This window comes from Nelusetta ayraudi, unplaced genomic scaffold, assembly GCF_046127955.1.
Source record: "Nelusetta ayraudi isolate G7.1 ecotype Tasmania unplaced genomic scaffold, CSIRO-AGI_Nayr_v1 ptg000042l, whole genome shotgun sequence".
Classification (NCBI taxonomy): Eukaryota; Metazoa; Chordata; class Actinopteri; order Tetraodontiformes; family Monacanthidae; genus Nelusetta; species Nelusetta ayraudi.
The window spans coordinates 7977404-8005383 of NW_027466092.1; the positions used below are offsets into that span (position 1 = coordinate 7977404).

The 27980-nt window shown below is 42.8% G+C and overlaps 3 protein-coding genes across 8 annotated transcripts; 2 read left to right on the forward strand and 1 right to left on the reverse strand.

The window, feature by feature from the left end:
- Positions 1-2450: 2450 nt before the first annotated feature.
- LOC142893462 (zona pellucida sperm-binding protein 3-like) lies at positions 2451-5729 on the reverse strand. Its single transcript, XM_076034046.1, has 8 exons — positions 5267-5729; positions 4995-5118; positions 4726-4829; positions 4451-4628; positions 4186-4303; positions 3737-3828; positions 3504-3622; positions 2451-3330 (listed from the first exon to the last, which is right to left on the reverse strand). Exons 1-8 carry the CDS (start codon positions 5559-5561, stop codon positions 3242-3244), a joined length of 1119 nt encoding a protein of 372 aa, XP_075890161.1. The 5' UTR covers positions 5562-5729; the 3' UTR covers positions 2451-3241.
- Positions 5730-5844: 115 nt separating this feature from the next.
- Positions 5845-7337, forward strand: ufsp1 (UFM1-specific peptidase 1). Its single transcript, XM_076034047.1, has one exon. It carries the CDS (start codon positions 5981-5983, stop codon positions 6719-6721), a length of 741 nt encoding a protein of 246 aa, XP_075890162.1. The 5' UTR covers positions 5845-5980; the 3' UTR covers positions 6722-7337.
- Positions 7338-8621: 1284 nt separating this feature from the next.
- Positions 8622-27857, forward strand: gigyf1a (GRB10 interacting GYF protein 1a). 6 transcript variants are annotated; one of them, XM_076034050.1, is made up of 27 exons: positions 8622-8758; positions 8851-8934; positions 11012-11653; positions 11739-11802; positions 13394-13523; positions 13625-13720; positions 13887-14004; positions 14674-14782; positions 15055-15254; positions 16731-16960; positions 17102-17222; positions 17338-17529; positions 17935-18110; positions 18194-18362; positions 18495-18718; positions 18976-19073; positions 19168-19272; positions 19356-19425; positions 19571-19720; positions 19886-20098; positions 20201-20421; positions 20555-20715; positions 20846-21009; positions 21604-21648; positions 21781-21925; positions 22615-25978; positions 26554-27857. In XM_076034050.1, the coding sequence occupies exons 4-26, from the start codon at positions 11768-11770 to the stop codon at positions 22680-22682; spliced, it is 3240 nt and encodes a 1079-aa protein (XP_075890165.1). In that variant the 5' UTR covers positions 8622-8758; positions 8851-8934; positions 11012-11653; positions 11739-11767; the 3' UTR covers positions 22683-25978; positions 26554-27857. The 6 variants fall into 6 exon arrangements, with proteins under 6 accessions (XP_075890165.1, XP_075890166.1, XP_075890164.1 ...); XM_076034051.1 differs by lacking the exon at positions 8851-8934 and having other exon boundaries at positions 8669-8758; XM_076034049.1 differs by having other exon boundaries at positions 8689-8934.
- The last annotated feature ends 123 nt before the right edge of the window (positions 27858-27980 follow it).

A 27980-nucleotide genomic window follows, 5' to 3' on the forward strand; every position in this document is an offset into this window, starting at 1 on the left:
AGTGTGATCAGCGTCTCTGAAGTTTCGGCCAAAATGCTTATTACGCACCATGAATAAAATAATTAACCCCTTGGATACTTCAGTAAAGCTACTGGGTTTTACTTTAGCGAGTAAGACCTTCTTAACCATTCCTTAAGACTGTATGTAATCTTCCAGTTTCCTGGAAAAATAGAGTTAAAAGACTCCGTGCCTGTCCCACTTCCAACCCGACTAAGATTTCACAACTATGCAAGCAGCTATGGCAGATTGTAATGCAGCATGGATTTTCATTGACCTACATGGCAATAACTCTAAGGTAAAGTGTGGACAGCGACAGCCACAACATCCTGAAATTCAAGAGAACATATTTGGATCCATATGCAATGATATTATAAAAGTTGCTGGGCTTTGAGCTCTACTGAAAAAATAAATGTGGTAATTCAATACGGATGCCATTTGGTTGGAGACAGCCATTATAATAATGTGGAATACAACTCTTTAACAAATGATCTCAAACTAGTTTCTAAAACATTTTTAGATTATGTGTTGTATGGGACATTAGGTTGCCAGTTCCTTGTATTCACAGGGATTAACATTAATCTATCCACCCTCTCAGAGCAAAAACACAGCATTTCCTTCTATTTAAACAACCAAGAGCCATCTTATGACGTGAACCTTGCAATATTTCTTGTTTTTTTTTTATTTCCAAGAAGCCTGGCATGGCACTGCTAGACTGCATTATCTTGTTGTCTTTTGTTTTTTTTTAAACAGGCCACCCTCACACCTTTACTTTCACCTTTCACGTGGCCCCCCTCATCACTTGTAATTCCCAGTTCACACTCTTCAGTCCCCTTGCACAGCATTCACCCACACTGATTATTTCAAGTGAGCTATTTGTGTCTCAACAATTCCTGCCAAGGGGAACATTGCCAACATGCGGGTAACTTACATCTGAATGTCACTCATCTTTAGATACTACTTATTTTACATGACTTTTGAAAATGTGGTGGTTGATTTAATGTTAATATTCTTATCTGTGTAAAATATGTGTATCCATCTGGCTTATTTTGGACATTCATTGCACAAAAGAGTATTAAAATGTTATGTATATCATATACATAACATTTTATCTCAAGTAAAATGTTACTTGCCTTCTTAACAGCCTTGAAGAGTTACTTCACTTTATAAATTTGGGAGCTAAAGTACAAGAAACCAAAGCAAAACAAAAAAAATACTGTCGACATTTGCAACCACAGTAATCTCTTCAGCATGCATGTAATTTAACAGCGCTTTGGATTCAATAAACTTGACAGTTGTAGCAGCAATTTGTGGCCAGATTTTCAGTGAACCGTTAAATCCAAATAAAATTGAATTAAAATGAATATGCTGTTCTATCACAAGCAGTTATTCAGCTTATTAGACTTCAGGGGAAAATGTGGAATTGGAATGTATGGAACTCCCTGTGTCTACATTGGAAAGTGATGTCAAATACGTGCATCTGTGTATTTCATCGCTCTTGCTTCTTGTTTATCTTGTTGATCATGTTCATGTACTTGAATCATTGTTGTCCATGCTCTCCTAACCATAGCCTCTGATAGCTTTGAGGCATCCTAAACAACAAATATCGGCAGATATTGATAACGATAACACAGCACACTTTAAAAAAAACAACAAAACAGTAGAGCAGAAATACCAAGATTGGAACCTGACATTATGTGCAACAGTCTAGGCCAACACATTAGCAAACTATGTTACCATTAGCATCAATCATTGTTTGTGTTTCTTGACAACATTGGGAGCAGGACTGACAAAGACTCCATGACACCACTAGTTATGGACATGGCAAAATTTGCTTTTCTTGAATCAATGTGAATATAACTTAAAGATTCTTGGAGCATTGCGGGTCTTAGGTGCCAACCATCCAGCAACATCATTTATGATATAGTGGCAAGTTCTGCTCAAGCAGGAAAGCTGCCTTGCAGGCATGATCTAACAACCTCAAGAACAGCCCGCTTCAGCCCATAAATACTGGGTTAGTCACCTGGCTGTCGTGTCGGAATTTAGGATTTGCAAAAGTAGATGAGTGATAGTAGTACGTTTGGAAAGTGGTGTAACGGCTAACATGGTGCTAGTCAGCTTGACAAATAGCTAATGCTCTCAACCAGTGAGTGTTGATTTAAGTTTGGGTGCTGTCTCAGAAAACCTACTCCAAACAGCGAGCAACAAATTGAAGGGTGTTGGAGTTGGGCCTGAAGTTTGATGTCTTTTTTCTTCTTTTCCTCAGCTTCTTTCTTTTCACGTTTAGGGTTAACACTGTTTTCAAAATGAGTGTGCGACTCATGAGTAAGTCAAGTTAAATTTAGCTGTGGCCTGTTTGGACCTGTCTTGAACCATGCTAGATTCTCGCCTTTTCCCCCCCGATCTGTCACGTTTCCTTTCACGAGACAAGACCAATATTTCTTCTGCAGGAGATGTAAGACACATACAGTGGCTGAGTGGCTTCCCCATTCTTACTCCAGTGTGTGTTTATTCTATTGTGCCTTTGCCTCCAAGATATTTTAGGTCCCATTGTGCTTCCTCAGCCTCTGTGAGGAAGCCCCTCATGGGTTTTTGTTTTCATGGCTATCAATTTGAACATGTGAACTTTCTTTCTGATCCACGTCACACAAGAGACAGAATTCTGTCTTTGTGTAGTGACGAAGGAATGTTGGAAGGAATGCTTTGTATTAGGAGCGTGCATATTTTGAGAAATGGGGCTTATCTCGATATTCAAACACGGTATTCTTATGAACAATTTAGAGATAGATGTCATCTCCACAAAGAGGCTACTTAATTGTAGAAACTTTAAATAGCAAAAGACTAATTACTGCTTTGTGAAGGGGAGTGACTGTTATAAAACCTGATGTTTTGTGCCATTTTGGTGGATAAATTTAACTGAGATCATAGATGAATAAGTTTTTTCCTTTTTTTTTGTTTGTTCAGTACATTATCCAATTTCACATTTCTTTCTTGGCAAAATTTTCTTTCTGTGGTCTATTGTCCTATTGTAAGAGGGATTTGTAGGGATGACCACATTAAAATGTTCCATAAATAAATATAAAGCCACAAATAACTCAAGTTAGCGGTGTAAACAGTGCTTGGGCTTGAACACATGTACTCATGTCTTGCAAATAAACCTTTTAAGAATTCAAAACTCAGCATTAAAGTGTTGTTGGAAAGTGTGTCATAAGGGCTTTATTGTCAAACCTTGTTCAGTGGCTCTTCAGTATTTAAGAGAAAAGTGGTCCTTCCAATGTGAGTGTGGCAAAGTGTGCAGGGGACCAATCATGATGTCTGCCTTATGTTCCATTGCTGTTCCAAAATAAACATAAGTGACTTAGCTTAACGAAACAAGCCAATAAACAGTATCCATACATAAAACACACATGCTGCTATGTCTATGCTGTCATTTGAACCAATATGGAAATTAAAGACATTTCTGAAAAATGTTTTTTTTTTTTTTTTACTCCTCAGGAATGAACAACCTCGATCTGTTTGAAGTGCTTGTCCGGTGTTAACAAGGTTCCTCTTTTCAGTTTGTCTCAAGCAGTCGCCAGAATTGCAGCAATCACACAGAGCGCTGTCCCCTTCTGTGGCATGCCATCTACATGACAGAGAAACATAAAAATACACTTCATCTGTAAAGTTAGAACCGTTTCAAAATGGTTAGAATATTTATATAGAATGTAACTACACACAGGATAATAAATATTCTTACCTGAAAGTGGCCTGATGGAAGAAGCATGCTTTATTCAGATGGTTTTGAGAGTTTCCTTTCAGACTTGCATGAAGATGGCAACTAATAAACATCTATAATAATGGTAGAAATAACAGCTGTATAGTGTCTTACAAAAGCTTACAGTGCTTTGACATGCAAAACAAGCAGACAAGTCTAAATGGAAGAAAATAAAAGATAGTGAAGTACTAAAACAAAAATCAGATTATCAAAAAATATTGAATTCATTTTTATAGAAGAAATATGTAATAAACAAATGATAGTTATAATGACAAAGAATGTGAAAGCCATCTAGATGATTTATAACACTCATCATTGCAACCATGCTATTAACATTGTAGGCCCTGAGCACATTTTGCGCTGATGAATTTGATATTGGTGCTTGAAAAAATACTTAACATGCTAATATTTTTTTATTTTTGTGTTTGTACCTGTCCCAAAGAACCCTGATCAAAATGGAACGATTGGACACTGAAGCACAGTCTGTTTTCTTGCTTTCTCAGGAAGAATTTAGACGAGGACTCTTGCCTCACACTGTCTATCAGGCATCTGGAATTGAGCAGCACAACAAACTGTGAACAGCATCAATTTTGGCACAACAACTCTGTCCAAGTTGAATGACGGTTGTGAGATTTTGACACTGTATCATTTAATTGTGAGTGTGTCTACTTTTTTTTTGAGTGATGAAAAAATTACCCATTATTTGCAATAAACGTGTAACTTGGCAAGGAGGAAGGGTCTGGCTCCAATGTTGCAGTGCAGGAGTCAACATACAGTGTAAGGGGAGGGTGCAGAGGGCTCTCCACGCTGGCCTCCAAAAACACTGCTTCCCCCTGTTGGTACGTCAAGGAATTACGCACAGAGGCACAACCATCTAGATAAGAGAAAACAAATACACCTGAACCACTTGCTGACCTGTCAAAGAAATGCAGAACTAATGTGTTTCCAATTCAGATGGATAACATATTTACCTGTCATGGGTTGAAGGGAGAAATGCAGGAGGCCGAAGGCACGAACAGTAAATGTCATGGGAAGCCAGGTTGGTGTTAACGGCTCTCCACTGACTGTCTGCTTACTGTGGCAACACACAAAGATAGGGCAAAGGTCACACGTTCACACAATGTCATGGACGGCTCCATGCAGTTCTGCCTTTTCACACCAAGATGTAGCATAGCAGCACAGGACCAAGAAAAGGCTGTTTGGTAGGATCACTTCAACTGTGCAAAGGTGTTCATCTTACCTTTTATATAGGCATTGTATGGGTATGACTGTAGTAGGCGCTCTCACTATGTTAATGCCTGTAATGGTGGGAACCACAGCAGGAAAGAGAAGCAGGTGATTTGAGTACACAAGCCAATCACCACGAGTGACCACTGTAAAAGAGTTTATTCAGTGGAAATTTGGGGATAACGGAAGGGTCTCAAAAAAGCTGTGCTCGTACACGTTTATTTAGTTCTTTCATTGAACCCAGTTTCAAGAATTAATTCAAAGCATGTTATAAATATCCAGTTCTCACATTCGACTCAGTCCCACAGTCGTGTAGCGATGCAAAAATGGTAATTGCAGACTCAGTCGAGGGTTCCTTTGGTACGCAGGACCTCTGCTGTTTTGGCTTCAATCCCAGACGAACATGGGCAGGTTTAAACGGGACACCCACCCCGTCGAAGAGCTCCCGTTTTGCCGTTATCTCTAATGACATTTCACCGCATTTTAATTCAAGTCCAGTAAGATTCGCAACTGCACCATAACAGCACGTTGATAACAAAGGGATGAAAACGAGCGGTGCGTATATTCGTCGACCAGCCATTTTTGAACGAGAAAGGAGAACCAACTATTTACTGGGTATTTAATTAGCATTAAATTAGTGTCAGGTGTGTCTGTCCTCGTGAGCGCATGTAACAGCACGCATGGTAGCTCGGATACAGCGTTTTAATTCATCATGACACAGACAATGTTAACCCTAAATTAATTTACTATTTTCAATTCAAATTGTGTCTTTATTTCAAATCAAAATATAATAAAAACTTTTTCCTTCACTTTTTTGGCCGTAGAGTCACCGTGAGAGCGGAACTCGAGGATGAATGCAAAACGCAGGAGGGACTGTTGTTGCAGTTACAACAGTCAGCTTCCGGGTGAGTGTTTGCCATGATCTTGGGCGTGCTTATTTTAAAATCCAAGGACCGGAGTATGGTGTAAGATGTGCATTCAGCGGTGACACTCTTGAAAATGGACACAACGACAGTTGTAGCGGGATGTGGTGACATCGAGTGGGGAGACATCGGTGCGGAAGAGGACGAATTTCCGAGGAGGACCACAACACAAGCGAAGAATGTCCACCTCGGTCTTCCTTTTCCAGCTACAGACTATGATAAATGTTCTTTAGTAAATGGAGACTATTTCTACTTCCACTATGGCTGTGACGGACAAGATGACCGTGGCTGGGGCTGTGGCTACCGCACTATTGAGACAATGGCTTCGTGGATTTCTCTTAACATGCATCTGTCGAAGGACAAAAAAAGTCATCCGCCGAGTATCCCTGAAATCCAGCGAGCTTTAGTCAGCATGGAAGACAAGCCCGGCTCATTTGCGTCCTCCAGAGACTGGATAGGAACTTTTGAAGCTTCCTTGGTTCTGGATTTTTTCTATGATGTTCCGTGTAAGCTGGTGCACGTCAGAGGTGGAGGTGCTGAACTGGAGCAAGTGGCTGTGGAAGCGCTCCACCATCACTTTGAGAAACACGGATCTCCTGTTATGATGGGAGGGGACAGGGATAACTCCTCCAAGGGGATAATGGGGGTCTGCACTTCAAACAAGGGGCACTACCTGCTGGTGGCCGATCCGCACTACTTCGGTCGTCAGCTCGAGCCAGCAGAGTTGCAAAGGCGTGGATGGGTTTCATGGAAAATAATATCATCCCTAGACCAATCTTCGTTCTATAATCTTTGTATGCCTCAGACTGGCAAATAGTGACATGTTGAGGTCCATCCACTTTGTAATACGTTTCCTAACCAAGTTATATTTCTTTTATTTGAAAGGGAGAGAAAAAAAAAAACAATGTGTGGATGACAATATTGTCCAAGAAATGTAACATTTTACATGATGACATGTACATTTGCCAAATTTAAACTAGAGTTATTTGTGGAAGTATGTTTGATATACATTTTATCCACATTGTAAAGTGACTTGTAAAACTAGAGCGGGTGAGGCTTTCCTTTATGGTGACTGGGAGAGGGTGGTAAAGCAAGGATCACAACACAACTTTGTGCTAGTTTTTGTTTTTTTTTCTTGCAAGAAGGAGCAGTTGAACACGAGGCACCTGAGTACACTGGGTAAAAAGCCACACCTTTCTAGTAGCACATTCATTTAGTTACCTGTGCATCTCCCCGGACACATGCAAGCAAGATGCAAAGATAAGGGAAATGTACAGAGCTAAACGTTTGCAGCAGGACACAAAGAAAGGAGAATTATGCAAATAACATAATTGGCTATCACATAATCACTCAACTGTTGTAGAATGGGACAGCATATTGGTGCACAAAAGAATGTCTTGTTACAAAGTGAATACCTATAAACTAATTTCCATATTACCATTATATCTTAGGTCATGACTGCTCATGAAGTTTGCCCTGCAATTGCCCTCTTCAAAATCTTCCTGAAATGGATTTCACAGTCCCCTCTGGTGTCTGACCCACTGCTTAGCCCTGTGGATGAATACTTACACAGGAACCAGACCATGTAGACATTTATGATGAAGACTCTTAAAATGTTTACATTGACTTTATAATGATGTTAATCTAAAATGTCGCAATGGTAGTATGAGTATGGTTTCCCGTAAAGTACCCTGATGGCTCTCTAAGGAAGATGTTCAATGGGTTTTAAGACTGTGCTCGTAAATGACCATTTTGTGAAACAGTTCTCAATGTTATATGAAATTGTGCAATGGGAAGGTCCTAATTTAACAAATGTGTATATTGAATTTGATTGATTTTAATACGTTTTCATAAACTTCTTAAAGGTTAGATAAAAAAAAAAGATTTAAAAAAAACAAAACAACAACAACTCATAAGTTGCACAACTGCACCTGAATAAAAAGTGTTACAATCAAATTACATAATCGTGGACATTTAGAATTGCCTATAGAGGATTTTTTTAATTTTTTTTTTGCCGACGTTTGGGGTTCACTGTGTGTGTGTGTGTGTGTGTGTGTGTGTGTGTGTGTGTGTGTGTGTGTGTGTGTGTGTGTGTATAAAAAAAAAGAACGGCCAACTTCAAACATGGTTACCTCCTGTCCTGTTACTTTTAATGGGAAAACTCTGAAAGTTGTCACGGCTTTAGTATTTACTCCGATTAAATTCCATTAACTTAATGTAGAATACAGGCGCAATGTGTGTATTTTATTTGTACAATTTTGAAAGAAAAAAAAGAAGCTAAATTTGAATACCTGCGACCATCACCCTAATGACGAATGTTCTGCACCCTCTGTTGGGTCCATTCTAAACATCACTTCAAACGCATTCCACATGATCAGTTCGCGCTATTTCATTTTCTTCCAATTTATTCAATTCATTTGACTGTGACTTACGACGCACAATATCTAAGTGTGCAACTGTGTGTGGCATCACGCACTTTAAACGCTGCGAACCAACTTTGTCCTAAGCTAATTTCGTCGCAGCACTGACGCTGTTCCTCGCCGGGAGGCACTCCCGTTGCTACGGTTTCCTCCGGTTCTCCGCCGCGTCTTCTGAACTCGGTCTGGCTCTGTTTACTCAACCGATTAACACTCTCGCAGTCGTACTCGCAATTTGCAAAGTGCGGTACACATAGCACTCCGTTCAGCCTCGTCGTAGATAGGGGTGTGTTTGCCGTGCTACAGCATTGGTTAGCCGCTTGTCAGTGCCCGGTCACGTGGTATCACACGGACGGCCATGTTTCCGAAACACAAACAAGAGGAGCCCGACCAGGAGCCAGCAGACACATACTGATACGCAACTGCGACCGTTGAGGGTGAGGGAGAAAAAAAAAATAAAAAATATATATATATAATACAGAGGGCGACTTTCTGAAAGTACGATTCTGTCGAATGAATACGTTTACAGTGTTTAAAGAGACCAATGCATGCGATATATTGAGTGTAGGCGCACAGTGCAGACATCCAGTGTGGTGGCTATAAACAGTGAAAGGTAAGACATGGGTTCCTCTTGCCAGCTTGCATTAGCTAACAGGCTAAGCTAACAGGCTAACGTCGGCTCTTGCAGCGCCAACGTTTGGGCAGATATTCACAGTTTCAAGGGCATTTGCAGTTAAACGTGGTATGACTATGATGCCGCTGTTCTGGTGCTGTTTTTTGCCCGACTTCACCGACCTAGCATTAACTCAACTCGGGCTGCGGAGCGGAGGTGGTTGTCCGCACATTGGCGAAGAAGGCCGGGGAGTACGGTTGTAACACTCCGCCCCCTCCGCCATCATATCTGGTGTCATTTGAACCTACTAGCTACAAGGCCTCTAGGAACGACGCACACTTTGTGTGAGATTAGGTTGCAAACTCGCTTGCCAGTCTGCCGTATGCAACGGAAGATTAATTTCAGCACGGAAATCTCTACACAATTAAGCAACGTAGTGCAATTTCCCGGTGAATTTGACTGCTTAAATGCCGAAGAAGTGTTTACGCTCTGCGTCTGACGGTTGCTAATGTCAACTTGAGCTACTCCCCCCAAACGTTAGCCATTTTTACCACCAAACAATCCAGCGTTGTTCAGTGAAAGTTTACGTCGATCTTTGTGAAGTAGCAGCCCTAGCCAATGTTACCCTGCCGCATCCTTACAGCTTTTTAAATACATACGAAGACGCAGCATTTAGCAGTTAACGCCGTTAACGTTTCAATTGAATGTTTAGATTTAACATGAAATAGTGTTTATCGTGACCTTGCGTCACTTTCGCTCGTGCTAATTTTGTAACGGCACTACATGCTTACGATGTCAATAGTTTGAAATGTAAACAAATGTCAACAAGACAAATGTTGGGCTAATATAGCAATTTTAGGTAACTTTAGGTTATAGAATTTATGCTGATTTGTAAGCTCTGTCACTGATTCGCAGGTAATTGTTGCACTTTGTGTACTCAAATCAAGTGCAACAATTACTCGATCCTTCACTGAAAATATAGAATAAACCACTCGTACTGGTACTCGAAGCGTTGAGAGTGGTGGTCTGCCTTTGTCTGACACAAGTTACATATAATTTTTTTTATGAACTATGTTGTTGTTGTTGGTTTTTTTTTTTTTTTTTGAAATTTAATTTTATGTTTGCTTTTGTCTCCCAAATTGAACGGCAATCAAAAGGTTCAGGAAGAAATTGGAAACTGTAGAATGTTCTTAAAATGTTAACTACCCATTTCATTTATTTCTGCACATGTGCAGGTTAAGGCTTGTCAGTGCTACACGCCTGTTTAGCAGTTTTGAGCACTAATGCAGTAGTGCACACAGTGGGCAGCAATGTTTCTATTTCAACAATATCTATTTTTAACAATATATTTTTATTCATTCAGTATTTACCACAAAGTTCCAAATGCCCTCTTAAATGAAGCAGAAACTAAATGCAGAAATGTTTATTTAAAAAAAGGAATGAATTAGATATTGTTCTTTTTGAGTTGATATTAAAGATGAAGATGTATAAAGACAGACAGATTGATATTGATGGGAATTCATCATGTTACTCACATTATAGTAAGATTAAAAAAATAAAAAAAAAGGAAAAAACAAGAGTTATTTGTCAACAGGTTTCTAAAAACTGAACTTCACAATTGCAAAAAGGATCCATGGTAAAGAATTCCAGAATTCTCCTCAAGTAGCAGCAGACAGAGCTTGTAAACAATGAGAACAGTTGAGCTCTAGAACTTAAAGGTTTATCCCAAAAGCAAGATATGGTGTGTGAAAGTCTTTAAATGTAACTGTTGCCCATCTTAAGAGACAGAGCAGCTGCATGCAGCATTAAACCATGAATCTCAACTGCCTGTATTGGGGTTTAGTTGCCATGACATTTTATAGCAGCCATCACCAACCAGCTGCGTGATTTTTTTTTTAAGCTGCAACACAAGTAGACTGCCTTGACTCTTGATGTAAAATCTTTGAGCAAGAGTAGCTGTCTGCCTTCGTTGCATTGAGTCATTACTTTTAACTTTTACCTGCTCTGCTTGTTTTTGCATTTATTTTAATTTTTTTTCTGTTAATCTACTTTGCCTCTGTTTCTTCTCTGTTTCCAGGGGTGCGGCGGGAGGACGGGAAGCAAAAGGAGTTACCTGGAAGGTCTCCACCAGTCCACATTTCAGTTGGAGCTTGACTGAACAAAAGGGTGCTGAGGGAGAGAAGGGGAGCACAAGAGAAAGGAGAAGAGGAGTCGCGCCTGCTCTTGGCAGCTGTTCCAGCAGCCTGTTTCATTGGCTGTTTTTTCGTTCCTGCGTTACCATTTTGATGAATCAGTTCCTATTTTTAACTTAATGTGAGAAATAACTGCTGTTTGACGAGAAAAAAGAAGTAAACAATACAAGCAAGAGTGTTTTATTTTTGTTCCTTTTGTCGATTCCTGAGGTCCCTTTCCTTTCCTTTTTTTTTTTTTACATTAAACTTTTTTTTTCCGACTGTGAGTAGCAGGAGCTTCCATTCTCCAATTTATTGTCAAGACTCCAGCTACCCCCCTTTTTCTTACCTAGCAAGGACCTGACAACCTGGTACCCCCCCCAAGCACCGGAAACTGGCAGCTATTCTCTTTGTGTCTGTGTGTTTGGGGAGCTCTGTGACCACAGCTTAAGCACCACTCAGCCTTCTAGTCACCTAAGCCTAAACTAAAGCAAGCCAGTTCTAGCCTGGTCCAGCCCAGTCCAGCCTGCCCCGATCCTCTGGACAGGGTAAGGTTCAGCAGTTTGCCTTTTCTCACATTCTTTCTCTCGCTTTGTTTTGTAACCTAACGTCTTGTTTTTGTTGTCCATGTAGATACTCAGTTCTGTGTGGACGTGAGGAATATGACTGCTGAGACTCTTAACTTCGGCCCAGAATGGTAAATAATCTGCTTGTTACTTTGATGATTTTTTTTTTTTTTTTAAAAAAAAGATCCTCAATCTGCAATTTAGATTTTTTTTGTTGTTGAAAAATTTACTTTGTTTTCAAGTTATAAAAAATCCAAACCAATGTTTTCTCACAATAACACGCACCTCTGTACTGTTGGTGAACTTCTCAGAAATGAGAAAACAACTTTTCAGAAAATGTATGCTAAAACTCACATTTGGGGAATGACTAAGAGAACATAGGGCTCAATATGCCATTATATCTTGTTTTGAGAATGAAACATTTTGTCACTGAACTCTCTATGCCGTCTCCTTTTTGCCAATGAATGGACAAAATATAATGAAGACAAGAAGTTCATAAAAAGTTATTCTCACTGTGGTCTCCAAACCGTTTGTGCGTTTGGCTTTCTGCTATTTCTGTCTTCCTCTTGAGTGTATGTTTGTGTAACAATTAAGGGGGAGGGGGGCAGTATTCTCCACTTCTGCAGAAATCCATCTCCTAATGGCCTGCGACTGCTCGGTGCATTCTTGAGATGATGCCAGGGAGAGAGAGAGAGAGAGAGAGAGACACGGAGAGAGAAAATCTCTCTTTACACATGGGCAGTTGCTTTCCTTTCAGTAGCCCACACAATCCACATTTTTTTTCCCTCATAGCCTTTTAAACCTGATAATGGAGCACAAATTTATGTGCTATCCAAAACAGATGCCAAGCCAGCTTGTTGACAAGTTTTTTTTTTTCATGGCTCCTGGCATCCTGAACTTATCAAGAGCACCCTGAGGTATTGTTTGCAACATATTAGCAAGAATGCTGTTGGCAATTGATAAATGGGCAATTAATACTTTTGCCATTTGTACATTAGAGCTTGTGAAGAGAAGATTTTGTCCTGTTGAAAAAGGAAGTCAGATTTTACAGTTATGCAGAAGTATTTCCTCATGCCCCACCTCCTGGCCGGCCTCCACCGCTCTCCTTGTTATGCTTATTATTCGCTGTCTCGTTGGTTTTTCGTGCGCCGTTGTACACCACAAGTCACGAACGAGTTTGCTGCGCTTCACCTCTTCCACCCTTCACCCACCTCGGCACGTCTCTCGAGTCGCATATGGTTTTGATGTGGGGCCGTTAGTCAATGACACACTTTGTGGGGCATGTGAATGGAGCCATTGTTGAACAGCCAGGTCTTCGAATCTGGTCGTCTCGTCATAGCTTTTAAGGCGGGGAGAAAAAAAAAAAATTAACAATCCTGAGATTGAAATGCCTGCATATCATCTGGGTCTTGAATTCAAGGGCACCGGCCAGGCAGAGTGGTGGCTTTGTTACAGGAGGCTTTGTAAATACATTTTATTTTGACATAGGCAAAGAAAAACCTTCTTTCTCAGTATAAAAAGACTGATGTACTTTATTTATTTAATCTTTTATCTCTGTGCCATTAAGAAGCATTCAAAATATTAGATTTACAGTATCATGACGTGTAAGACTGTTTATAAAAAAAACTGGTGATGAATAACACAACTTATTAATTTTCATTCATATTTTAATACATATTTAAGTATGTGTGCTAATTTTTTCAAAAATTCTACCTTGTGCAGGCTCCGTGCACTGTCCAGTGGGGGGAGTGTGACGTCCCCCCCTCCTTCCCCCGCCATGCCAAAGTACAAGCTGGCCGAGTACCGCTACGGCCGAGAGGAGATGTTAGCACTTTATATCAAAGACAACAAGGTCGGTATCGCTGTTTTTCACAGAGCGATTATGGATGAGCTGCTCGGCTGCTTTTGAGGCCATGGCTTTGCCTTCTAAGTGGCCGATGTGTTATTTCATAGGTCCCAGAGGACATGCAGGATAAGGAGTTTGCTGCTATTCTGCAAGATGAGCCCATGCAGCCACTGGCACTCGTGCCTCTCACTGAGGAGGAGCAGGTACATGAGAGTTAACGCACCCTTGAATGAACTGGGAAGCGACGTGATATCCACCTCAGCTTGGACGCCTGTTAGTTTGTCAGTTTACAACTGGGCTCAGATTCCTCACATTCCACCTTTTTTCACTCTGTTCTCTCCCTCTCTCTTTCTCTCTCTCTCCCTGCAGAGGAATTTCTCCATGTCTGTTAACAGTGTGGCAGTGCTGAGGCTCATGGGAAAAGGGGTGGGTGGCGCCGCCCCAGCTGGAGTGGTCCGAGGTCGAGGAGCAACACGAGGCGGTCGAGGTAAAAAACAGAAAACGTCTTCACTAAAATAGAGGTGGAAATAAAACCCCAGACACCCGTTCGAAGTCTGCAGATGGATTATGGGCTCAGAAACACTTTGCTAATGCAGCGCAACACAAAACTATGACAAGATGTGGCTGGACCTACTTTGGCCATTGTCCAGGGTCCTTCTCATGGCCTCTTCCATCTTGGAACCACTTTGCTATTTGTTTTCCTCTCTCTCCATCATCTTAATGCAGCACACTTCCTAAACCTGGCCTGTCTAAGAAGCCTCCTTTTGTCCGGCCACACCTGTCTTGACACTCACCTTTTGTCAACACCTTACTCTTAACATATGTGTGCCCAACGTAAACGCTGGTCATTTGCTTTAGGACACACAGAAACCTCTCTGGAGAGAGAGGCCCTCTGGGTTTTGTCATCAGTGCGCATAAGGTTGTTACGCTCAGTGCATGGGAAGCATGCATTCAGCATTGAGGATGCTAAAATACTGAGTTGGGCAATTTCATGGTTGTGAATCGTGCTGTGTTTCAAAGTTACAGTTACAGACATCCGAAAGTCTCCAGCTTGCTGCCCATCAGCTGATCTACCAGGCTATACAGGATAGATGCATGAGTTAGAGTGATGAAACGCTTGTGCTGACCTTTAAAATGTCCCTGCGTCTCCAAACAGGACGAGGTCGTGGCGAAGGTGGATTCTACCAAAGAAGTAGCGAAGAAGCCGAGGTGGGTTTCGGCCGCACCGTTCGAGAAATACACCGAAGCCAGAGCTGGGATGATCGGTAAGAGTGACAAAAGCAGCACACGGCACGATGTGAAACTGTTATATCCACACTTCAGGGAGAAGCAACCTCATGATTAAGACCGGATGTTTCATTTGGGATTTTGTGGGGGCATTTTTGTCGCGTTCAGTTTGCCAGTTTTGTCTTTGCGAGCTCGATTGAAAACAGTGAATTGTTCTCTGAAGTGTGCAGATGAAAGGTTGGATTTATTATTTTCCTCCAATTATCTGCAAACCAATATGGATCCCTCTCACTCTCCCTCCTGTCCTCAGGGGTGAGCGTCGCTTTGAGAAGCCGCTGCGGCGGGAAGTGGGGCGTCCTGGTTTTGAAGAGCCCACTGGTCCCGCAGCTCCAGGGAGGAAGGAGTTCGCAAGGGCTGACAGCGATAACTGGCGCACCCTCCGGGAGGAGCAGGAAGAGGACGAGGGGGAGACTGGTAGCAGCTGGAGAATCAGTGGACCTCGTAGGGACGGTACGAGACGAGCAGACCTCATCGCGCTGGCAGAACATGAAGCAGAGAGTGCAGGTTTCTATTTGTCCAGACCACCGTTTACATTTTTATATTTACTAATCTTGTTTTATAATTAAGAAGTATCAGTTTAGCTGATAACACATATTAAAAGCCTTCAAGTATTGAAAATTCTTCATAATAATTTGCTAATTATTGCCTTTATTTTACTATTTTGTTATATTCTTTACCTATCTGTAATTTCTATATATCATTCCAACTATATAGGTTTGATTTTAAAAAATGGCAAACAAATTCTTCTGAGGTTTGAAGGCACAAATATTCAAAACTCCACTTGTTGCCGAGTGTAATGGCTATTTAGGCCGTCTGGACCACAGGTCAGTAGTAGCTGAGAGGTAACGACACATCCTCATCACTGCTGCCAGTGTTGTACAGACGGGCCAATTCAATGTTGTCTAAATGTTTGTGGTTTGGTGGATGGTTGCAGGAGTCTTCTCACATCCAGCTTTGTTGAAGGCAACATTTTCAAATACAATCGATGCCTTGTTCTTTGCCATGCGAAATGCCACCACAGCCATAATACTTCTCTGCTATGCTGCCGTCTTGTCATATGGGGCGTGAATTTGTTGGCGTTTTTTGCTTCAAGGGTGGTGTTTAGTTTCTCATTCTTTTGTGCAGCCCATAATGCTACACTCCTCTGCGATGCTAAAATAATTGATGGAAATGTGATTTTATGATTTTCATCTTTTTACTTTTCTTTTGTAAGTGCCATTTATGGTGCAGCTCTGCTGCATCAGAAAGCAGAGATAACATTACTTGCGATATGCAAATGCCTCCCTTATTTGTTGCTAGCCTTTAAAGATGGGCTCTTCTTTTGTAACTTTAGTTAAGCTTTTCTAAAAAATGTGAGTGCCAAAAGGAAGCAACATGTGACGTGATGGCGTAAGTGCTGTGTTAAACGTGACGGTGTCGTCATTTTTGAAATTGCAGTAGTGAAAGATGGTGACTGTGCTCTGGCGGAAGTGCATGCACCAATTGTTATTTGTAGCTATGGCGACACCCGGTGGCAGAGAAATATTTCCAAAAAAGACTCAGCTGATCAGTAGCTGCGTTCCCATGACAGTTTCTGCAAATTAAAAGCCATGTTTCTAAAATGTCGACAAAGTACAATTGCAATTTTCAGGTGTTTCCATTGAATGGTGTAAAGCGCATAAGCCGTAATTCTTATAAAAACTCATCCCACGAGATTTACGAGAATGACATTTTCTTTTGTTTGTTCGCGGTCACTTTAAAAAACAAAAAAAACAAAAACAAATTCTGTCTCCTCCTCCATCCAAAACGTAATGCAGCACCATTTCACGCCTAACGCGCTAGGACAGAAACGTCCCTGCACAATTGTGATGGACACATTGGAATGCTTATCTAAAATTGAGCAAGGAGTGTTACTGAAAACTTCCCGCCTGTTGTTTTCTCTGTCAGAGGGTGGTCCTCGCTCAGCAGGCTGGCGGGACCACTTGGCTCCGGGTGAGAGCCGCAGGAGGAAGTTTGATTTTGACTTCCGGGACTCGGAGGGCCACGGCGGCGGCCGCAGGCGCGCTGGCAGCGACGGACTGGAAGATGAGAGGGACGGCCTGCCCGAGTGGTGTACAGACGAGGAGGATGGAGAGATGGGCACTTTCGACTCCTCTGGTGCTTTCATGCCTATGAAGGTGAATGTTTCTTTCTCTGTTGTGTGCTTATGTGTGCAGGCGTTGTAAGTAGAAAGTGAATTGCGGCGTTTTGTCTTCTTGAGCTCTCGTCCCTATTAACAGCTGTCTCTGACTTGTGTTTTTCCTCGCGCTTCTGGTCAGAAGGGTGGAAAAGAGACAATCCTGGAGGAAGAGCTGGAGTTTAAGGGGATAGAAGAGGAGGACGAAGAGGAGAGCTTCGTCGACGTCGAGAGGAGCAGTGCCGAAGGAGAAAAAGACAAAGGTGAGCAAAGGCTCTAAATCAGCGTTTATTTGCCTCTCATGAATCACTGCACCTCTTTTTTTTCTGCTTTGGAATTTCACATCCAATTTGATGGCTTTCTCTTTTCTGGGCACAGAGAGCAAAGAAGCTGCCTCCGCTGTAGGGGATGGTGAGACCAAACCAGCATCCCCTTCCTCCTCCTCCTCCCCTCCAGTCCACTGTAGCCCCCCGGCAATGGAAGCTCGGAGCAGCAATGCCGGCCCGGCAGTGGACAACCCTCAGCTGAACAACAGCCACCCTGTTCAGGGCATCAATGCAACCAGTGAGGGTAGGAGTCATTTTAGTGCGACTTTTAGGAACTTTGTGATGCCAGTAACATTATCATCATCAGTATCACATGCTAAGCTTCAAAATAATTCTGAAACCAGGCCAAACTATTGTGATATTGTAATTTACATCTTCTTATTCGGTGTTTGAACACTGAATAATTATTTCTTTGAGTACAAAAATGGGGGGAATACAGGTTGGCCGTATATGCTCTCTCACTTGGATAGACAGGATTTCTCCCCTCAGTCAGTCAGTCTTGTTTGTTGTAGCTGCTGTCTTTGTCTTGTTGCACTTCCTAAGCCAGTAGGTGGCTCTGTTTCCACACCTCAAACATTTGGCCTGCTGGAAAACACAACGCCGGGCTTTCTTGCCTGACCCGCGCTTGTTTCTCGTTTCTCCTGTCCAGACCTGGCGCCTGCAGCCCCCTCCAAGGCCCAGCCGAGCCCCATCGCTGCCGTGGTCGCCGCCATGTCCACCTCTTCCAGTCTGCCTCCCCCACCCCCTTCCTCCGCCGCCCCTCCTCTGCTCCCTCCAGCTGGAGGAGACGCTGAGGACGACGAGGGCATGAAGCACCTGCAGCAGGTCGGAGGATCACCGACCAACTCTCGCATGATGATTCTTGAAGCAACGTGATGGTAAACGGTCTAACGTGTGTGTGTGTTCAGGAGGCGGAGAAGATGGTGGCGTCACTGCAGGACACTTCTTTGGAGGAAGAGTGTTTCACCCAGGCTCTGCAGCAGCAGCAAGAGAGCCGGAACACAGCAGCTGCTCTGCCGCTGTCGCACGAGGCTGCCATGAAGTGGTTCTACAAGGACCCGCAGGGAGAGATCCAGGGTACTCAAGGACACCCGGGAAATTTGCGGGTTGCTTGAAAGCAGAGCGCTGCTCTCGACCACAAGGTCTGTTAAGCTAACTTGTCCCATCACTTTTCTCTCCGTTTTCGTCCCTCTCCATCCCCTCCCCCAGGTCCGTTCACCACAGTGGAGATGTGCGAGTGGTTCCAGGCGGGCTACTTCACCATGACACTGCTGGTGAAGCGGGGCTGCGACGAGGGCTTCCAACCCCTGGGCGATGTGATCAAGATGTGGGGGCGTGTTCCCTTCGCCCCGGGGCCCTCCCCTCCGCCCCTGCTGGTGAGACAGCCACCACCAACGCAGCGCCCGCAGCCCACCCGGGGGACCTCTGGGACTGTGAGTCACAATTCTGATTATTGTGATGTCATGTAAAACAATGATAAGCAGGATGTGTTTACAGACAGTTGATCGCTTTAAACTTGGATTGTTTTTATTAATTTTATTGCAATATGTTTCATCCTAAAGAACTGCTATGTATGTATGTTTTTCTACTCTGAAATTGTAGTTTCAAAATTAAGTTAACGTTGACCCTTGTTGGAAGGAGAATGCAGCAAAAAAGGTTCAGTCATAACTTGTGCTCACTGTCCTTTTAGGGAAACCTGGACCAAGAGCGCCTGAAAAAACAGCAGGAGCTGGCAGCAGCTCTTTATCAGCAAATCCAGCAGCAGCAGCTATTCCAGCTCATTAACAGGTGGGCTCATGGGTTTTGTTATCACATTGCTTTGCTGGATTAGTTTCAAACTTTTTTTCTTTTTGTCTCTCTCCGCCTCGGCTTGGTCCTCTAGGTGCAGCGAGCAGGGTATCATGCCTTCGATGAACAGGTCGATGTCAGTGCCAGATACAGGGTCCTTGTGGGACATGCATACCTCAGCTTCACAGCCGCCAGGCAGGTTCTCCACTGCGGCGTCTTTACATCACTGATGGAAGATAACGGAATATTGTAAATGATTCTCATTTTTCTCCGTGTAGGCAGTGAAGCCAGTCTTTGGGACATAACAATGAATCCTTCTACTCAGGGTCCAACTATTGAACAGCTTCAAAAGGTGAGTTCAGTTTAAGACGTGCGCACGTAAAGTGTGAATTAAGCGTGGAAACACTTTAAGTGCAATGGCAGAAGCAGCAAATAGAAAGTGTCAAAATAAAGTGAACATTTTCACTTGAATCACCTTTCGTGTTTGCTTCCCCCAGCTCCAACAGGAGAGGCGAGATGCTGAACTCAGGGCGAAGCGTGAGGAAGAGGAGCAACGCAAGAGGCGAGAAAGGAGGGAGGAGGAGAAGAGGAGGCAACAGGAGGAGCAGAAACGGAGGGATGAGGAGGAGCTCTTTAGACGCAAGCAGGTAGCAATCAATCTGACATCTGCACTTCTCTTCTGCTGTACAACTGAATCTGCTGTTGGTCTAGCATCATAAGTTGAAGCTACATTTTACATGCAGAGGAGGCGTCACGTGGAAGAATTTAGCTTTTTTTGCACGTACAAATTTCAATTTCCTGTCTTCCCAAAGTGTCGCCAGCAGCAGGAACTGATCATGAAGTTGCTGCAGCAGGCCCCTCAGCAGCAGGGTCCCGGGGCGGGTGGCTCGGGCTGGAGCGGGGCTTCCTCCTCTGGGCTCTCCAAGGCGGGGAAGCCCTCGACGCTGGCCCTGCTGGAAATGCAGCAGGAGGCCGAGAGGCTCTTAAAGCAGCAGCAGCAGCAAAGAGCTCAGCAGAGAGACCGCGTGAGTTCGCACTCCACTCCACTCCAATTCAGCAGGGCGCTCGCGGGAACCTTCGTTCTTGTCGAACTTTTTGAGACCTTCGGTTTCTCTATTCTATCGCAGCACTCAGGCTTGTCAATGGGCAGCTCCTCCATGGGAAGCCAGTGGGTGGACGGTGTGGGGATGTGGGCCGGGCCTGGGGGTCTGGAGAGCAAAGGCGTAAGTGGCGGCTCCTCAGGCGGGATGGGCATGTGGGACGAGGCTGTGAAGAACCAGTCCGGCCTGCGCGCCACCTCCAACAACAACATGGGCTTGAAGAACAGCCGCAGCAGTCCCTCGCTGAGGTACCCAGAGCCACGCTGGCAGAACTCGCACTCAAACACACTCACCTTTCCCCATTTTGCCATGACATTTGGGAGAGAACCCTCCCATGTAGACAAACTGTGTAATGAATGTGAATCTTTCCGTCCTCTCCAGCGAGCAGTACATGATGCAACGACGCAAGAGGACGGAGGACGAAGACAAGCTGCTGAAGCTGCTTCAGGGCATGAAGCCCCAGGACGGCTTCACCACCTGGTGTGAACAGATGCTGCACACTCTCAACACCTCTGCCAACAACTCCTCCTCCTCTCTGGATGGTAAGTCGCAATGTCAACGGTCACCCTATGGGTGACTGCTGTCCGTGCTGAAATATGACTCAGCATTTGTCCCAATGCATTCACTATTGCTGATCTTTTACCCTCTGCGGGATTTTTTTTTTTTGTAAAGTTGCCACTATTGTGGCATACCTGAAGGAGGTGGAGTCTCCCTATGCTGTGCTGGATTTCATCCGGTCCTACCTAGGGGACACAGTGGAAGCCAAAGAGTTCGCCAAACAGTTTCTGGAGCGACGTGCCAAACAGAAAGCCAACCAACAGAGACAGCAGCAGCAGGTGAGCTGGAGCGCAAATTCTAAGTCACACAAAGATGTCTCGCTGCAGACGACTGGCGCTTGGCAGGTGAAGCTCTGAGGCCAGTGGAGATTTAGCTGTTTGTTGACATGATTATGAAAAGTGAGTAAATGGAGAAGTTGGATTTTTTTTAAAAATTGAACTTTGATGAATTTGCGTTCCAAGATCCTCAAGTTAATATATACACTTGTTGAATGCTAGTTTTATGTGAGCTTACAAGAAGGTTTTCTTGCTGTTAAACCCATATGAGAAGGTTACTGTCTGACTTGATATCCTAACTTGTATTTTTTATTTATTTATTTATTTATTTTCTATGATGACGCATGACATTAATAAAATAAAATATTTTCTGTTTCGTACCAAATTAATGTCAGTTCTAGTTCAGTTCTACTAACCAGAGCTTTCTAGTCATGGACATCACCAACCTACCACTTTTTGAAAAGACAAGTATGGATAAACAGGCTTTATATTATAAGTGCAGGACATACTTGTAAAAACAATTCCATGCCATTAAGTAAACTATTAACATGTGTGTTTAATTTTCACCTTTCTCCCTTTTCCCCCTCCGTGTCTCAGTTATCAAAGGAAGTGGCTGGAATGAACATGAACTTCCCACTGCAGGTAATCACTCGTCATTCATGACCGTTCACCAAGGAAACCCTTCATTTTATCATGTGGCAAACACCTTCACATTACATGCATAAATACCTGCTGAGCATCTTTATGTTGTTGCTGCTGCCTTTGCTGGCTCAGGACTCGATGCGAGGTATGAATCCGAGCACGCTGCAGTCCATGTTTCAAGCCAACCACATGGGCAAGGCTGGCCTCTATGACAGCCAGGGGGGAAAGATGAAGAAGAAACAGCCCATGATGCTGCACTCTGACCCCAGCATCTTAGGTAAGTGAAGACCCTTTTTAAATAGCACAAATGAAGGCAAAGTGAATACTATATATTTGAAACATGTGTGGAGAAACACATTCAGCTGTTAAGAACAATAGCAACTCACAGAACTTTGATAACTTTTTTCAACTGGAATGTATAAAAATGGCTTCATGCTTTTTATGTAGTGGCAAAACGAGCTTGCTCTTGATTAATATGGAAACAAGTGGCCAAACAAATGCCATTGAAGTGGATGATAAACTACTGTTTAGATGCAGACTCGACTTGCTGACTTGCTATGAATCTGATTGATTATGTTTGTCCGGCAGCCATTCACATCTACAGTAATGAGAGACAGAACTGAATGAGGGCGTTTGTGGAATTCTTCCAATATCTTGATAATTCAGTGGTCTAGATCAGCATTTCTCAACTGGTGGGTCGGCTGATTTGATTGGTTAGTTTTAATAATAATAATATTAATTATATTAATTTATTTATCAGACAAGATATAAAATGGGCCAGCGTTTTTTATTTTTGTGGAATGAATTTGATGTCTTTCTGTAAAATGTGTTGATTGTTACTATTCTACATTGTAACCAGACTTGCTGATAGGCTCACACTTTTTCCAAACAGGAGGCGTCCTTGAAAGTATTTTCTGGCCAGCTCTGATGGCGTTCTTCCCCTCTCTGCCCTTCCTCCCCCTGCAGGGTACTCATTCCACAATGCGCCCGAGTGTCTGAGCCTGAATGAGATGGAGATGGTGGAGGATTACTGATGTGACGCAGCGCAGCAGCAATAGCTACCTGAGGCCTTCTGTCTTTTAATCAGACAAAACCTGATGACGAATGTGCACTGCTAGGGGAACTGGGGGAGGGGGAACGAGGGGCATGGCGGGGGAGGAAAGGAGCGGGAGGGGAGGTGCACCCAGAACCTGCACCTTCCACGCTCTCCTTCCTTTTGCAAGGCATAAAAAAAAGGGCTCCCTGCTGTCCCAATTTATCACTCAAGCAGGGGAGACTGGGCAGGTGAGGCGAATGGAGGCGAGGGTGAGGTCTTACAGATGATGGGTATCCTCTGGCACTCAAAAGATTAAGCACCTTATACTGAACTAATGCACTTTATTGAGATGGGATTTGAATAGGGTTTTTTTTTGTGTGCGTGTGTGTGTGTGTGTGTGTGTGTGTGTGTGTGTGCGTGTGTGTGTGTGTGTGTGTGTTTAGAATCAGTGCACGGACTTTGTGCACGCACATACACAAACTGTGTGCATGGGAACTGGAACAGGGGTGTGGAAACAGTCAGTGTGGGGTGAATGTTTGGACTGTGTGGTTTTCAAAGTCAGGGGGACCTTTTTAAGTTTGAAACCTTATCAGAGAGCAAATCCTTTCTCGAAAAGACAAACACTGTTGATATTTCTCTTGTTTAGCATTTTTTTTTTACGTTTATATAAAAAAGTAAAGCTATTGAAAATGGATTCTAAAAAAACTTGAAGATTTGCACTTGCCTAAAAAAAGTAACGATAAAAACAACAAAAAAAATCAAAACAAACGGGGGTTAGTTCTAGAAGTGAATATATTTGTGAATGTGTATGAATGTGAGTGTGACAGGTGGGCGATGCTTAGTCTGTGTCAGTAATACACCAGTCCGCACAAAATTTCTTTCTTTTTCTTTTGTTGCTTACCAAGACGTATGAAACAGAGGCCATTTTTTTTTTTGTTGTTGTTGTTCAAAAAGATAATTTTGTATTCTCATGTTCGGAGAGAAAGAGGGTGTGGGCGTTTGTGTGAACGTGTGTATATGAGAGAGAGAGAGAGAGGGCAATTGCACAACACATCCTTTCTCTCACCAGCTCTTCTTCCCCAGTTAGACCACATAGAAAAGCGTTAAATGTTAGCTTTGCGCTCGTCACGCGATGGCCACCACTCGCTTCCCTTGTTTTCTCCACATAGAGAGCCGTCTCTTGAACCAGCGGATGCGGCCAATCATGAGGGACGAACACTGCGTGTGCATCGTGTATGGAGATGCGTGCGTGTTGAGTTGAGTGTGCATGCTCATTTACTGTTTTGTAGAAATAAGTTGAAACTACAGGTACTCGTTTTGAATACATGTGCTTTCTGATTTCTCTCCTTTTTTTGTGCGTGTGTGAATGCACATTTGTGCCTAAGAACTTGGATAGGGTGCGCGGCCATTGAGACATTAATTCTCTTATAAATGTCTGTTTTGTTTTTTTTTCCTTTTGTCGAGTGAGTGTAACGTGTGTCTGCTCAGCACACTGTATGTACGTTTATATCGTAAATCTTTCTAGTTTGGTCTACGTTGATCCATTGGAAGGTTTAGTCCAGTCTGTTTTTTTTCTTTTTTTTGTCGTCCTCCAGGGGTGTGATCATGTTGCCTTTTGTCAGCTCTCGAACTTGTGAATGAAAGGTGTCGAGTTTCTGACTCTGAAAAAAAAAAAAAAAATTACAGCATCTTAATGTGCATGTGCACACTACGGTGCATGAAATGTTAGCATATTGTGTTACTTATTCGTTGTTGCAATTTGATAATGACGAGTTTTTCTTTTTGTAATGAAAAATATATATGAATATATACATTATATACAAAGTTTAAAAAGTATTTGGACTAAGATAATGAGCACTTGGGGCTGCTATTTTTGTTGTGTTTTTTTTTTTTCTTAATTTTTTTTTTCATTATCGCCATGTGAAGTGTGTGTGTAAAATTTCTTTCTTAAGAAAATATTGAATGTATTCCAAAAAAAGACGAGAAAGCCGTGCTGATACCGGATATTTTTTTTTTCCTCAGAAGATTTCAAAAATGGAAGCAAAAGACAAAAAAAACAAAACTTCAAAGAGTTTAGCAAGGACTTTTTTTACAAGGTGGAGAGGAGAAAAAAAATAATTTGGGATGGAAACAGTTTGAACACACTGCCTCTACAATTCTGGTCGTACAAATGGTGACTAAGAATTAAAAGAAAGGACTCTTTCTATTCCATACTGGAGCTTTGGTTGTTTACAAACCACATGGATATCTGTGGGTGCAGTTATTTTTGTGTGTTTTTTTTGTATTTTTTTTTTTTTTTCTATTTGTTCCCACATTAAGACGGGTGGGGTTTGCAAGTGCGCTTCTGCCATATGGACAATGAGTGGTGTTGGGTTGAGGAAGAGTTGGAGACGTCACAAGAACACAGACAAGATCCTCGAAATGGACTCTTTTGTTGTGTGCATGTATGTGTGCGTGTGTGTGTGTGCGTGCGTGTGCGAGTGTGTGTGGTCCTGGATCCTGAGACTTGATCAGCCAATGGAGTGGAGGCACGAAAGCTGGGCTTTTTTCTCTCTTTTTTTATTTTTATTTTTTTAAAGTGGAGTGCAGGGCTGCGTAACCCCTGGAGAGAACCGAGAGGTCGATATCTTCTCTCCTCCACCCTCACAAGCACTCACACCCTGCCCTCACCAACTCACCTATGCACTTTTGTTCATTCAAGCTGTGAGGTACCATTTTGGGGATGGGAGCACAATTGACAACAGGAGGATTGCTACGACTTGGACACAGTCGGCGATAAAAAGAAAAATTCCCAAAAACTGAACTGAGAGACTCGAGAAGCGCGCCTTCTCCTTCCTCCTGTACATAACCATATTTTTGTATTACCTTTCAAAATAGAAAGAAAAAAAAAAAAAGATGCAAACGGATGAAGGAAAATTCGTGAGACATTGATCACATGGAGTGAATGTTCTTCAAGAATCCCTCTGAAAAGTGTTGAGACGGACTGGCCGAGAGGTTCCTTTATTTTGCCAGTAACCCTGGAGAAGCGGAGTCGGAAATGAACCTTCGTGGACGAGGACTTCACGCGTTGGACACGTGGCTCCGAGACTGAATGGTAGCGACTTGTCCCAATGGACTTTGCTATCGCTACGAGGAGCCCCAAGCGGGAGTGTTTGAAGCACCTTGGCAGCACAAGAGGCAAACTTTGTTGGTTTGAGGAGCCGCTGGAGGAGGATGCTTTGACTCCATCTAAAAACCTTACAATTGCCTTGAGAGCTGTGGAGTGACTGTAAAAGGGGGAAATCATTGGCAGTGGTAAGACACTTTTGCTTTATCTTTTGGTGTAATCACGGTGAATGAATGTTCTAGACCCTTTCAGATGTTGGAATCCTCATCCCAGACTCCAGTTGTGCAGCCTTGTGATTAGTTATCTGAAAAACAACACTGTGAATGTGCAGAAAACCGTATAATCAGACCTTTGATTGCAGCTTCCTGTGTGAAAAATTCTCAGTTTTAAAATCCTGCTTGCTAAAATCAGAGTGTCCTACTCTTTTCTGAGGTCATGGACGGGTCATTGCCGTGGGAGTTGTCACTGACAACACAAAGGTGCCCGTTGTGACTTCACATAGTTTCTGATTCCCAGAAATCTGAGTTTTTCATGCCTATTTTCTGAAAAGGGTTCGTCTCCTTTCTGGAGAGTTCACAAATAGTCTGGAGACAAAACATATGCACAATTTGGACTATTAATATATCTGATCTGATATCCACGTTCTTCTGTACTGCATAAAACGTCCCCAGAGTGACCCGCTAAAATGTGTTGTGCGGTCAGTCTTTGAACAGTTTGGCTACCGCTGTGATGGTTCTGAGCCATTTCTCTCTCTCTTTCCCAGGAGTCTGGCTGTGCTTTTTTGCTGCCCTCTGCAAGGAGGATCTAAACTACAGCCGACCCATGAACCAGTTCGCCCGAACATGCCCCCTGTTGAACTAAAACCATAAACTTTTCTGTCTTGACCTTGGACTGGGCAGGCCGTTGGCATTACCTGTTGGAGAGTTGGCGGAAAGGCTGCCGGAAGTATCGCGTCCTCCATTGGATCGGGAGCTTTCTCGTGCGGAAGAGGACGTGGACGCAGCTTTGGCGTGAAGGTCTCCTGACTGGCAGGCCAGAAGATTTGCCCACTGCCCAGACGCCGGAGAGAGGAGAGCTTTGTTTTGCCCTTTAGTTTGCGTATGGCTGGATTACACCTTTGCCACCAGAAATCCCTGTTGGAACTGTTGAACTGGATGAACTGAAAGCATTGTATAAAACAAACAAACTGAAACATGACTAAACACGGAACACGTAGCTACAAGTCACAGATCCCATTCTGTCGTGGTTGCAGACGCACTACATAAACACCTAAAAGCAGCTTTTAGTCCAAATGGCTCACGTTTTGGAACCATGTCTGCAAACACAACAGAGCTACATCAATAACACACACACACACACACACACATAAACATCAGTGCTTTGCAGTATAAAAGCAAAGCTTTGTAAGTAATGTAAAAAAAAAAAAAAGTTTTGATTTTCCCTCTTAGTGGGTTTTACTTTACTTCTCTGTTCAACATGCCTTAAAATGTATAGTTCAGTCCCTAGTGGCTAAAGGAAAAATGTCCTCTGAAAGGTGAATTTAAGTTAGAAATCTTTTTTTTTTTTTGTCTCCTCCTGAAAGTCAAAAAATAAGGCTCTCCAAAAGACAGTTTCCTGTCAGCTAACAGATCAGCCTCCTCTCTACTAACCTGATACATGTACCAACATCAAATGTTAGCTAACACAGTCACAAATGGTCTTTTCGATGATTATGACTTTGCAGATGGTTGACTTTGTTGCCCTTTTGGTTTTCTTAAAGAAGAGTGGATTTGTTCAAACCTGTTTAGATTTTTCTTTTTCTTTCTTTCTTTCTCTTTCTTTTCTTTTTCTTTTTTTTTTTTTTTGCTAAAGGTGCAGGCTTAATAAAAAGGCCAAAGTCTGTACTCTCTGAAGCTGAGCTGACTGGATGAAATGCAATAGCCAAGATTGATTTGGCATGTGTCAACTTAATCGGAAATTTGGAGACAAGTTTGGGCTTCCTGGATTCTATTACACTCCGGAGAACATACATTTGTACATTCTGTTTTACATGTCTGAAATATTGAAACAGGGTTATGTCTTTTAAAAGATAACCTTGCTTTGAATCCACACTCTGAACTCTTGTGGCAGGTTACAACCTGACTCACACTTGAGCTGTATATGTATATATTTTTTAAATTCAACCCCGTACTTGCAGACTACTAACCGCAG